The sequence below is a fragment of the Python bivittatus genome, unplaced genomic scaffold (assembly GCF_059951505.1).
Source record: "Python bivittatus isolate LINGU-HERP-01145 unplaced genomic scaffold, Pbiv_v1 ctg000370_np1212, whole genome shotgun sequence".
NCBI classification, from domain to species: Eukaryota; Metazoa; Chordata; class Lepidosauria; order Squamata; family Pythonidae; genus Python; species Python bivittatus.
Window position 1 is genome coordinate 1365139 of NW_028277062.1, and position 12002 is coordinate 1377140.

At 51.3% G+C, this 12002-nt stretch overlaps 2 protein-coding genes across 17 annotated transcripts; one reads left to right on the forward strand and one right to left on the reverse strand.

Moving 5' to 3' along the window:
• Window positions 1-108: 108 nt before the first annotated feature.
• Window positions 109-5961, forward strand: GMPR2 (guanosine monophosphate reductase 2). Of its 9 annotated transcripts, none has more exons than XM_007442847.3 (12): window positions 109-379; window positions 581-696; window positions 994-1103; window positions 1366-1461; window positions 1574-1693; window positions 1993-2076; window positions 2391-2558; window positions 2759-2840; window positions 3088-3194; window positions 3691-3733; window positions 3867-4026; window positions 5585-5961. In XM_007442847.3, the coding sequence occupies exons 4-12, from the start codon at window positions 1375-1377 to the stop codon at window positions 5778-5780; spliced, it is 1047 nt and encodes a 348-aa protein (XP_007442909.2). In that variant the 5' UTR covers window positions 109-379; window positions 581-696; window positions 994-1103; window positions 1366-1374; the 3' UTR covers window positions 5781-5961. The 9 variants fall into 9 exon arrangements, with proteins under 9 accessions (XP_007442909.2, XP_007442908.2, XP_087998383.1 ...); XM_007442846.3 differs by having other exon boundaries at window positions 581-666; XM_088142257.1 differs by having other exon boundaries at window positions 585-696.
• A 41-nt stretch (window positions 5962-6002) lies between these two features.
• TINF2 (TERF1 interacting nuclear factor 2) lies at window positions 6003-11670 on the reverse strand. Of its 8 annotated transcripts, none has more exons than XM_088142264.1 (10): window positions 11366-11669; window positions 10540-10641; window positions 10290-10391; window positions 9923-10033; window positions 9537-9680; window positions 9319-9460; window positions 9184-9221; window positions 8243-8301; window positions 7863-7936; window positions 6003-6332 (listed from the first exon to the last, which is right to left on the reverse strand). In XM_088142264.1, exons 1-9 carry the CDS (start codon window positions 11594-11596, stop codon window positions 7903-7905), a joined length of 963 nt encoding a protein of 320 aa, XP_087998390.1. In that variant the 5' UTR covers window positions 11597-11669; the 3' UTR covers window positions 6003-6332; window positions 7863-7902. The 8 variants fall into 8 exon arrangements, with proteins under 8 accessions (XP_087998390.1, XP_087998387.1, XP_087998388.1 ...); XM_088142261.1 differs by having other exon boundaries at window positions 9537-9636; window positions 11366-11668; XM_088142262.1 differs by lacking the exon at window positions 7863-7936 and having other exon boundaries at window positions 11366-11668.
• Between the last annotated feature and the right edge of the window lie 332 nt (window positions 11671-12002).

Below are 12002 nucleotides of genomic sequence, written 5' to 3' on the forward strand. Positions count from 1 at the left end.
TCCGAGCTCTCTGCGCGTTATGTCACCCCGTTTAAGCGCACTCTCTTATGGGAGCTGTAGTCATAATATATCTCGCAGGCCTTATAGAAGTTCAGGGTCACAACTATGTTTCCCACAAGGCAGTGCTCCGGTCCGAAAGGGAGAGGGAGCTGCGGGGGGCTAGCGGAGCCATTGAAAGCGGAGTGGGGTGGTGGTCCTCTTTTCTCCGATCGGGGAGCTCCGAAAGACCGGAAACGTGCGGAAAGCGAAAACTGCGAAACGGAAGTGGGGTGTGTGCGCGCCCCCCCATATGCTCCGCAGCCTGAACTGGACATTTAGGATGTGATCTCAGCTTCGTTCCTCTGAGATCCGGACTGGGGATCCTGGATTGCGGCGCGAGGTTGGCATTGTTTAGGCTAACCTGGCACTCCCCCAACCTACGTGGCGCCCTCCAGAGGGGCCAGGACTACAACTCCCATGGGCCGCGCCGGCTGGGGTGCATGGGAGTTGTAGTCCCACCAGATCTGTGGTCTCTGCAATCTCGCGGAGGGGAAACCTTACTCAGAATGGCATCGATTGATTTTGGTGGACTTTCTCCTAGGTAGACTCGAACACCGAAGGCCTCAGTGCCCTCACCCATTGGTACCTACCCCCCCACCGATGGCATTCAGACAAGCAGGCATTGGGGTAAAGAGCGAAGCCATCACTTTCCTAGATGTAAGAGCTATTGAGAGACTTAAGTGGCACCAGCCCACCAGAGGTTGCTCTGAGGCTTCCCGGTTTGGGATGAAGTGATTGCACACAATGGAACTTTTAGCATGGGCAGAGGAAGCTGCAGGTCCACAGCTTGTGACTGTGTGCATTGAGGTAATGGTAGTCAAAGGAGGAAAGTAGTTGGAGAGATTGGAGGTTACGATGAGGGCTGCTTGTGGGCCGATAAAGGACTTATTGGAAGGAGAGATTCAGATATGATAAGGCTGGATATTTGAAATTAAATGTTTCTTTTTTGTTTAGAATGACGTGTGTGACCATGCAGGAGAACTAGAGACTGAGGCCCATGCAGAGGTCGTAAACATTTATTAGCAGCAACCTTTGGTTCCTGAAAGCAACTCAGTTCATCAACAGTAAGAGAACTAAAAGTGTAACAAAGCTGAAATGTGTAAATTGAAAACTACCACTGATTACCCTGAGTAAGGATGCCTCTGTTCTTTTTTATAGCAATAATAAATAGATCAAACGCCTTCCAAAATAAAGGCTTGCAACCCCCTTGAGAATAATTTGCTTCAGAGATTGTATAATTTCAGGTTTGGGAAATAAAAGGTTGGGATTTTATCCCTGATGTTCCAGAATTCCAGTACTTTGCCTTTGATTTTTTTTTTCTGACAGGAGTCCACGATGCCACGCATAGATACTGACATTAAACTGGACTTCAAGGATGTCCTTCTGAAGCCAAAACGGAGTACTCTCAAGTCCCGGAGTGAGGTGTGTGGGGGGGCTTCTTCGTTCTTCATTCTCCTTGCAGAAACCCCAGCCTTGATTGCCACTTCAAGGCCTCTGGGGCTTACAGCTCCCTGCATTTGGCCCCTTTGTCTAGGTGGATCTCATGAGGTCCTTCACCTTCCGCAACTCCAAGCAGACATATACTGGGATACCCATAATTGCTGCCAACATGGATACTGTGGGGACCTTTGAGATGGCCAAGGTTTTGTGCAAGGTATAGTTCTCCGAGAACACAGAGACTCTTAGCAAAAGATGGAAGAAGTCTTCGCCTAAGCCAGCGTTTATGCTGGCTGGGGAATTCTGGGAAGTCCACACATCTTAATGTTGACAAGGTTGAGAAACACTGGCATAAGCTCTCTGAGGGATTAACTGGGTTCCAAAGGTGACAACTGTTCAGTTGCTGAGATTTCTATAACTTTACCTGTTCTCTTCAATGCATCTTGTTAAAAAGAATGCAGGGAGAGCCTGGCTGCCAAGAACTTGATCTACAAGTTTTTTTTTTCCCTCCCCCAGTTCTCTCTCTTCACTGCCATCCACAAACATTATACTCTGGATGAGTGGAAGGAATTTGCAGCTCAGAACCCAGATTGCCTGCAGGTATGTATGTGATGTTGTCCTTGCCTTCACTCCTTCTCATGTCCACACCACACACTAAAGCCAAGCCAAAACGGGTCACATCTCGCGTGCTGCAAACTTAGCGTTCCTGGGTTGCAACCCATTGTTAATGCCTTTGTGTGTTGTCTAAACTCAGTCAGTTGTGGTTTAATGTAGCCGTCCTAATGTAGTATTATGGCAGCTTCTGCATCAGATTTGGAGGCTGCGGAATGGCCCTGCTCCCTCCCTCGCCCAATTTCTGCCGTCCTGTCCTTTTTCTTGGGGTTGTGACTTCTCTGCTGGGCGCCTCTCCTTAGAATGTGGCTGCCAGCACCGGCACTGCAGACCTGGAGCTCTTGGAGCAAATCCTGGAGGCTGTGCCGCAGGTCCGCGCTATCTGTCTGGATGTGGCCAACGGTTACTCCGAACATTTTGTCCAATTCTTGAGGGACCTGCGGAAACGGTTTCCTGACCACACCATCATGGTACGTTTATGTCCCACTTTCCCTCTCGAGGTCAGCAAGGAAGGGCTTTTATGGCAACTCCCCCCAGCTGCTGAATTTTAGCTTTCCAGTCTCCCAGCAGCACGTTTCGAGGTTGGCTATGTGGCCTGTCGCTGCCTTGGCTCCCAAGTTGGCCCTGGGGGGGTCTCATCAGCCCCTGCCCCTCTCTTTTGCCTCCACAGGCCGGAAACGTAGTGACGGGGGAGATGGTGGAGGAACTGATTTTGTCGGGAGCCGACATCATCAAAGTGGGGATTGGACCAGGTGATGTGGGGCCCTGTGGAGTCAACCTTGAACTTATGGCTTGTTGGAAATTTCAGCCATTTTGCACTCAGGGCAGGGTGCCCCTGCGGAAGAGACATGCCCACCTTAGTCCTGGGAGTGGGAAAGGAAAACGGTAACTGTAGAACAGAAAAGGGCAGCCCCTTGCTGAATTGGGCATTATTTTTCAGGTTGGGGGCTGTACAATACTCCCTGGTGATCTGCCTGGCTTAATCTTGGCTTGTTTCAGGCTCAGTTTGTACCACCCGAAGGAAGACAGGGGTGGGCTACCCTCAACTCAGCGCAGTCATGGAGTGTGCGGACGCGGCCCATGGTCTTGGCGGACATATCATCTCGGTGAGAAACCCAGCCCTGGTACTCAGTTTCTGGTAGCAGCAATCTAGGAGTTGACGTTGACGGAAGGGCAGAAGTAAGCGAAACTTTATAGAATGAAAGTGTTACATGAACGAAGGCAGGTGTTTATATTACGAGCAAATCATTTTTTTGCCTTTGACATAATCTTCAGGATTTCCCTCTTAGTTGCTGCAGGACAGTGGTCCTTGGAAAGTGCCATTTAAGGATCCTTGTTCATCTGGCAAACAGTTATAGTTCTCAGAATTATCAGCGACCAGTGATAAAGGCTTGAGAGCTCTAGCACAAGAGCTGCTTCTCCAATTCTCCTATTTGTCTAGCTCATAAATACTGCCCTTGAGGACTGGAACCTTGCTTTACCCTTTTCGCTTTGTTGGCGGTAGTCCTCTGTGCCTGAACTGAACTGATGTGTGTTTAGGATAGCGGCCTTAAAATAAAACACGGAAATGCTGAGGTTAACCTTCTGCCCTCTTTCCTGCAGGATGGAGGCTGCAGCTGCCCAGGTGACGTGGCCAAGGCTTTCGGTAAAACCCCGCTTTCCGAATCCTGCCCGTTAAATTTGCTGGGGTGATCCCGGGACGAGACGGGGCACCCGCTTTTTCTCCTCGCGTGGTGCAGCTGCCGGCTCTGCTGGTGTAACTCCCCTTCTGTCCCTAGGCGCCGGTGCAGACTTTGTGATGGTGGGAGGGATGTTGGCTGGACACACCGAATCTGGGGGAGACCTGATTGAAAAGGGGGGCAAGAAGTACAAGCTCTTCTACGGCATGAGCTCCGAGGTTTCTATGAAGAAGTACGCCGGAGGAGTGGCCGAATATCGGTACGGAAGCAGAAAACGGTTAACGGGATGGTTCTGCCTCTTTGCTCCGTTAAATCCCGTTCCTTTGGCCACGATTGTGGCGTTTTCGGCTGGGCAGGATCCCTGCTCTCGTAGAATCCAAAAGTTAGATGCGGGAGCAGTAAGATAGTAGGGCCAATTCTCGAGTGAAGAGGTGATGGGTTTTCCTCTGCTGTTTAGGTAGAGGTCCGTCCGTTTCGTTTGGATTCTGGCACAGAGCGGGGCTTCGACTGTGGAGTCCTTGGTGCTCTCTGAGCGTGGCTGTTTGATTGCAGATGTTTCATTACCCGACTAGGTAACGTCGTCAGCGTTAGTGAGGGTGGGGTTAGAGAGCAGGGCAGAGCGCATCCATGAACACCAACTAGCAGTCAGAAGACACGATGAAAACTCCTTAATCTCACAACACACGGACAGACTCGACCATAGTTTCAGCTGGGAGACGGTGAGCGCCCTAGACCAAGCTACATCCAAAAACGCTAGGGAATTCCTGGAAGCTTGGCATTCAGACAAATCAGCCATCAACAGACACAGAGAGATAAACTACATTTACATACCATACAAAAGAGACAATAAAAAAGCTAAGAAGGAAACAAAAAGACCAGAACACATCCTCTCCAGGAGCCTCCACCCAGATAAGCGGGGATTAACACCAGACAAACAATCAAGCAGAGAACAATACCCCAATCAAGGAACTACCAAGCAGAAAATCACACACACACCCAACATCGACAGGGCAAGCTACTGTATATAAACAGAGAGCAAACCCCACTTCCTTCTAGCACTGATGATGTTACCTAGTCAGGTAATGAAACGTCTGTAAGCAAACAACCAAGCTCAGAGCACCGATGACTCCCCAGTTCAACCCTGAGCTACAGATATTCTCTTCTACTGTGGGTGGGGGGTTAGACTAGATGACCGTTTCAGCTCTAGGGCTGTTTTTAGGACTGGTGTTTTAAGGCACCAGTCTGAGCATGGCTCAGTCCTAAAAACATGGTGCCATTGCAGGCCAGACAATGACTTCATGATGCAATGTACTGGGTGAACCCCTCTGAAATGGATAAATTAAGCAAATAATTTAACTCGAAGCAAGCATATTGCATGACGGGAATAATGTGCCTTGGTTCCTCATGCTGGAAGATCCAGCAAATGACATATTGCAACGTTTCTCAATCACAGCAGCTTTAAGGTGTGCAGGGTTCCAACTCTGAGAATTCACTAGCCAGCATGGGGAATTCTGGGAGTTGAAGTCTGCCCATCTTAAAGCTGCTGAGATTGAGAAACCCTGGAATATTGGATCCAGAGACCGTAGCTTGGACACTGACAGAAGCCGTAAGTAATGTGAATCTTGTATGGCAACACTTAGTTCCCCTAAGACAGTGTTTCTCAACCGTGGCAACTTTAAGAAGCTGGCTGGGGAATTCTGGGAGTTGAAGTCCACACATCTTAAAGTTGCCAAGGTTGAGAAACACTGCCATAAATATGAAAGGAAGCTAGGAAATATGGAGGACATTCCTGCAACGCTCCTCCATCTCACCTGCAGGGCATCTGAAGGCAAGGTGGTGGAAGTGCCATTCAAGGGGGATGTGGAACACACCTTGAGGGATATTCTGGGTGGCATCCGCTCTACCTGCACGTACGTGGGAGCCGCCAAGCTGAAGGAGCTCAGCCGCAGGACAACCTTCATCCGTGTCACCCAGCAAGCAAATCCCATCTTTGGGGGGACAGATAAGCCGTGATGTTCTACCCTGCACCCAACCGGGGTGCCGCTCCTGGGGGAATCAAGCCTCTCATACCCACCTATCTCATCTCAAATTCCAAGCCAGACAGGATGGCTCTTTTCCTTAGAAACGGAGTGATTCCTCCATGCCAGACAAGTCAGCAACTTCCTTAAGGACAGGCACGCCATTCCTCTCTCTCTCATTCCTAGCACAACAATTACTTTTCCATTCAGAGGAAGGTATTTGCGATCATTTTATTGGTCTACCGCTCTTCAAACACTCCATTACTTAAAGGAGCCTTTACGTCTCACAGTTCCGTCGCTGCTTTCCTGAGACTGCCTCGGGAAGCACAAGCAGCCACCGTCGCCACCACCTCAGCCTGAGACGGGTGGATGAATTTTCCATTCCCCTCCCATAGGCCAGATGAATGAAGTCAAAGCTTTTACAGTGTTTACTGAATAAAGCTCTAAAATAATTTGCAAGGGCTGGGCTTTGGGTGTATTTGCTGGAGGGGACGAGTGTATCCATCACACAGCTGGAGAGGTTAATCTCATCGGAGAACTAGCATACCTATAAGGAAAGGAAAGGCAGAACAATGTTAAAATAATGCTGAGTGACCCATGGCCATTTGATCTAGGCTGCCTAGCCTTGTCCCAAAACTTGGCCTTCCAGAAACCCCTGCTGTAAGGGGCTCTGAATTGGGGGTTCTCTTTGGGAAGTTGCCTTCTCAGCCTCTGGAGCACCTGGAAGAAATCACATGTAAATCTTCACCCCACCAGCACAGCTTTCCCCACCCTTGGTCCTTGCAGACTTGGTGGCCTTCAATTTCCACAGATTCCTCTTGCTCACTTTGGCCAAGCACATAAGAAGCTGGAGACCAACGTAGCCAAGGCAGAATGGCTTAGGCTGTGTTGAAGCAGACAGCCCACACTGGGCTGCTGCAAGAGAAAGAAAAAAGTTTGGGGCAGATTTAGGCCTGCCGCTCTGTGTTCTTGTGGATACTCTTTCAAAATTTATGACTTGGATGTGCTGGGATTTTATTGGTAGAGACTCTGCAGAGCCCTGAGTTGAGTTTCTCTGGCAGCCAGACGCTGTAAATACATGCATGCTTGTGGGATATACTCAGGGTCAGTGAGGCACTTAGCAGGGAAAGGGGAGAGAGCAGGGCTGGGTCACTTTGGGGGAACTGGTGGGCCACACCTGACTGTTGCAAGGGCCGCAGGGGGGAAAACAGTAATGTTAAGCGTAGGCAAGGCTTTCAGTTCCCCTCCATTAGTCAAAGTTTTTTCCCCCCCAAACTATATTTGGAAATACAGTTTTCAGGTGTTTCATCCCTCCCTGTGCCACGCATTTTCAGCAATAGGCACCCAAATGGTTAATAAGAGTTCTTGATCTATTTGTGCCATGAATTACTCTGAGAGCCTGGTGGAACCTATGGGCTCTTTCTCAGAAAAATTTATAATTGAATAAAATAAAATACATAGACATAGATTGTTTTACAAAGAAAAACAATTATGCTCCCAGTTATCAAAATTCTACCCACTCCCACCCCCACATCTGTAATATATTATAGGAGAGTCATGCTAACATTTGGTGGCAAAAAAGCAGAAGCTTCTGCCTTTGAATAAAAGTGGTTTGTCAGAAAAGGTGCCACCAGATTCTTTCTGGTTTCTAGTCATATATATGCTTCTTTAGTCATTAAATCAGTAATAACACAAGCTAAATTTCATCTAGAGTAGTGTTTCTCAACCTTGGCCGCTTGAAGCTGTGTGGACTTCAACTCCCAGAATTCCCTATGCTGGCTGGGGAATTCTGGGAGTTGAAGTCCACACAGCTTCAAGCGGCCAAGGTTGAGAAACACTGCTCTAGAGGTTGGTGAAAATAAAAGTTAGTTTTCTTTCCATCCAAATGCATGGATCCTGAGTGAATAAACCCCGTGCTAGGGTATGGGCTGGGGGGAGTGTGTGCATACCCCTGGCTTTTCCCACTGCTGGCTTAGGTCCCACCACCCCCAAAAATATGCCTCCTGGGATAAATTTGCCTCTCTAGCCCAGGTTCGGAGGAGGAGCCCCTTTCTAGGGAAAGGGAAGGGTCACTCACTGGCTCCTGCTGTCTCTGAGATGCTCCTGGAAGGTGGGGATTAGGGTGCAGTGATGGGTGCCCTGGTATTCACCCTGGTGGGGGGAAAGGGAGGAATGATCACTGCTGCTTGAGCACCTTTGCCCCAGGGTGGCTTCTGGCCTCAAGGAGCTTGTCCTCTAACCTTTGACCTGGGAATAAGGAGGCAGAGTTGGAGGCCAGGGTCTCCTTAACAGGTTTAGGGGTTATTGTGGATTTAGCGCCACTGAGTACAGGCCTTCAGAAGGTGTCTTCATGAGCTCCCTCAAGGCTTGTCCTGGTCCTTCTGCCCATCCCCTTCCGCCAAAGCCTGGTCTTGCCCCTGCCCAACATCCAAAAACCTCTTCTAGCTTCTTCCTCACCTTGAAAGGGGAGCTGCTGCCCTCGCTTTCGGTATCTGGCACAAGATCCCCAGATGCGTCTACAGAAAGGGGAAAAAAAAAGTTGGGGCTCTGTGCCTCGCAAGCAGAACGTCCCGCCTCTTTCTCTCTTCTTGGGGCAGAAGCAAGAGCTTTGGGATTGGACCCCACGTCCCAGGACCTTTAGAGCAAAGGGCTATTCTGGCTCCTGAGTCCAAGTCCTTGTGCAGAGCAAGAACCTCAAGGAAAGCATCTTAGACAGACACTGTCTGGCCTCTACAGGAACCCATCCAGTAAAGAACCATTAGCCATGGCTCTGGATAATTTGCTCCACTGTCCATCAGCTGCTATTGATAGAACCCCCCCACACACACACACACTATTTACTTGGATTTTTTCTTCCTCTAGCTGATCTTTTCCAGGGAGCATCCCATGAGGTAAAAAGTGTCACTATAGCTCTGGCAATTTTCTCAAGGCAAAACGTTCCTACGTTCCCAGCTTCTTTTAAGCCCCCCTGCACAAAACCTAATTTGTAGAGCCCTGATCTGCCTTGTTGTCCTTCCCAGAAGCTGCTCCAGTTTCTTGCCCCCCTGCCTTAAAGAGCAGAGGATAATGGGGCAAAAGGGGGAGGAAAGGATTCAGACTCATCAAGGGAAGCACAAGTAGATTTTCAGAAACAGGGAGAGAAGCAGCACCAAATCAGGAAGGATCTGTTCTCTCTCCCACCACTGGCTTCCTCACCCATTGCTTACCAAGTTCAGCCCCCAGCCCTGTTTTCTCTCATCATGGGCTAAAGTGCCAACAGTTTTTTGCATGTGTGAATGACAAGAGCAGCATAGAGTCAGGAATTGTGGACCAAACTGGCTAATTTGTATAATACTTCACAGGCTGACCCACGCAGGGCTGTTATGAGGGAGAAGAGATCACAAAGCGACACAGCCTACCTGCTTGCCAGTTGACAGAGTGATGCCCCTGGGAATTTCTGAAGGTCAATAAAGAGGATACCGTGAGCTATTTAAGAGCAGCAAGATCAGGAAAAGGGGGGCGGGGGGAGAGATAAGATGCAGGCTGATGCTTACTCTTCTGAGATGCAGGAAACACAATTCTCTCTTCTGCCCCTGCCTGGCTGTGGTGAGAAAGGCTGAGATACCCCAAGGCTGTCCTCCTCACTCTGACATGGGGAGCCTGACTGACTGGGAGAGGGTGAAAGCTCAGGACATCCTAGAGGACAGGAAGCAGGCTAAGGAACTACAGAAAACAACAGACATCTTATGCTGCTCCCTGTTTCCTTACTCACTTGCATGCTGGGATCCCACAGCTGCCAGGTACTGGGAGAGGAGGCTGGCACTGGGTTGGGGAGGCTGGCTGGAGCCTTGGATGCTGGCAGCCTCCAACAACTAGGGAAGGAAAGACAGAAGTAGGGTCTTTTCTCCAGTTTCCCCTAGTGGAGAGGAACGAGGTCAAAATAGGGAGCTTCTCAGATCAGTCCTAGTAGTTCGTTCAGCTGAGACTGGTGGCTTTGGGAAATGCAGGGGGTGGGTGGGGGGAGGGGCACTCTTTATCATTCTGGACCACTTCCACTGGAGGGGAGAGGACTGAAAGCCACACGTGCTCTACCAGAAAAGGCAGCCGTTCATTTTACTCCTTCAAATGAAGCTCAACCCCATCCCTTTTGCTTGGTACCTGCTGGAAGTGGGGTTCTGGAAGAGTCTGCTCCAGTTGCCACAAGTAATCATTGAACAGCTCCTCCACCACTTGCAGGAAAGAGTCCCCATAATCATTTTCCAGATGCTCCTAAAACCACAAAATGCCAGGGCAGCCTTTACTGTTTCAGGCCCAAAGGACTGCCAAATCCAGCAGGGTTTATAATTTAAAACAAAACACCTGTCCAGGCCCTTGTCATCACCCTCAAAGCTAACCCTTTGAAGTGGAGGTGCCCAGTTCACCCTGCAGGCAAAGCAGGCACCCTATGCTTTAGCCATGCCCCTGCCTTCCCTTGTGTGGCTAAGGTTCCAGCCTTCTGCAGACACCTTTGTCTTCCCAGCCTCACCTGCACATATTTTTCCTGGTGCCTGCGATCACTCAGCAACCCCAGTACCAGAACTCTGAAGTTTTCCTGGGCTGTTTGTACCAGCTCCAAGTCCTGAGCGGTCTATGGACAAAAAGGAGATGGAATGGCGTAATTCACAGAGAGAGAATCTCTTTAAGGCAGAGGTGGGCTGAGTAGTCCAGAAAAACAGTGCAGAGGATGCTCCCGCAGTAGGATTTGGGGTGTTTCTACAAACACATAAGAGACTCACTGCTTTGGGGTGGAGCTGAGACTCACTCTCTGGAAAGTAGGTATCGAGAGCATTGTAGATTTTCCCGTGGGGCTGCTCCTCCTGAAGCATGTTCATAATAATCTGAGAAAAGCAGAAAGCAAGAGAGGGCCCGTTTAAAACGATTCCCCCCTAAGGCAACCTGAGATCTGGGGGAAAGCAGGGGGTACACCTCCCCATCTGGGGTTATCTGGTAGAGGGAGCCATGGTGACGACCTCGGAGAAGGCATCCAGAGGCTGTTAGGACAACAACTGGTGTAAAAGGTTAACATGCATCAAGACCGAGAGAGTATTGAAAAAGGTCTCAGACTGGCTCCCACTGACTCAATGGGGTGTAAGAGGGAATGGGCAGACTTGCAAGTTCTGTTCCTCTAGCCCAGTGTTTCTCAACCTCGGGCCCGTGGAGATGGGTGGACTTCAACTCCCAGAATTCCCCAGCCAGCCTGGCTGGGGAATTCTGGGAGTTGAAGTCCACCCATCTCCACGGGCCCGAGGTTGAGAAACACTGATATAGGCTATCTCCATAAAGGATGGTTCCAGTCATCCTGTCGAGTCTGCTTTCTGGTTTGGGCCCTCGTTCCTTGTTTTTGCACGCCTGGCAGTTTCGGCTGCTTATTCTGCCTGCTGGGAACAATCATTTCCCGCCTGAGATGCGACCAGCCGCGGTGGGCCCAGAAGGCACGCGAGCCCCCGGGGGCCTGGCCCTCCAGCCCCCATCGCCCCGCAGAGGAGCTTCGCCTCCGCCAGCCGGGCACGGCCGGGGTCGAGGGGCGGCCCGTCGGGAGCCGGCCGGGTCGGGGGAGCCTACCTTGGCCTGCAGGCCCAGGCGCAGCTTCGCCAGGTGCTGGAAGGGCACCAGCTCCGGCGCCGCCTCTCCCACGGCCTCCAGCAAGGCCAGCACGCGGGGGAAGTCCGGGACCCGCCGCTCGCGCACCACGTGCCAGGCGGCCGCGGCCACCAGCCGCAAGGACGCCGCAGGGGCGGGCCCCGCTGCGGCCGCAGAGCCTTCCTCCTCCTCCTCCTCTGCCTCGTCGCCCATGGGTGCTGCGCCCCGCGGACCCAAAGCAGCGCCGGCGAGCTCTGACTTCTGCCGGCTCTGGCCACGCCCCTCCCCAGCCCCTCCCAGCCCCTCCCCTCCGCGGTCCGCCCCCGAAGAGGCCGCGCCCCCTCCTTCAAGCCGCGCCCCCTCTCGCGCTCTACCCTCACCGTTCCCCCCCGTTTGACAGCTTTAGTAACCCCCACAGGACTGCTGCTCCCCTCCCCGCTTTTGAATCCTCCGCCCGGGGAAGGGCGAACGGCTTTCAAGCCGGCCTCCCACTTCCGAACGCTTCCCACGCGTTTGTTTACCACGCCCAGGAACTTCCGCACTGTTTCTATGGGGACGAGCCTCGCGTCGCCGCGCCGAGGTCGTCACTGCCGGGAGCCGGAGGCGGTTCCCTCCTCCT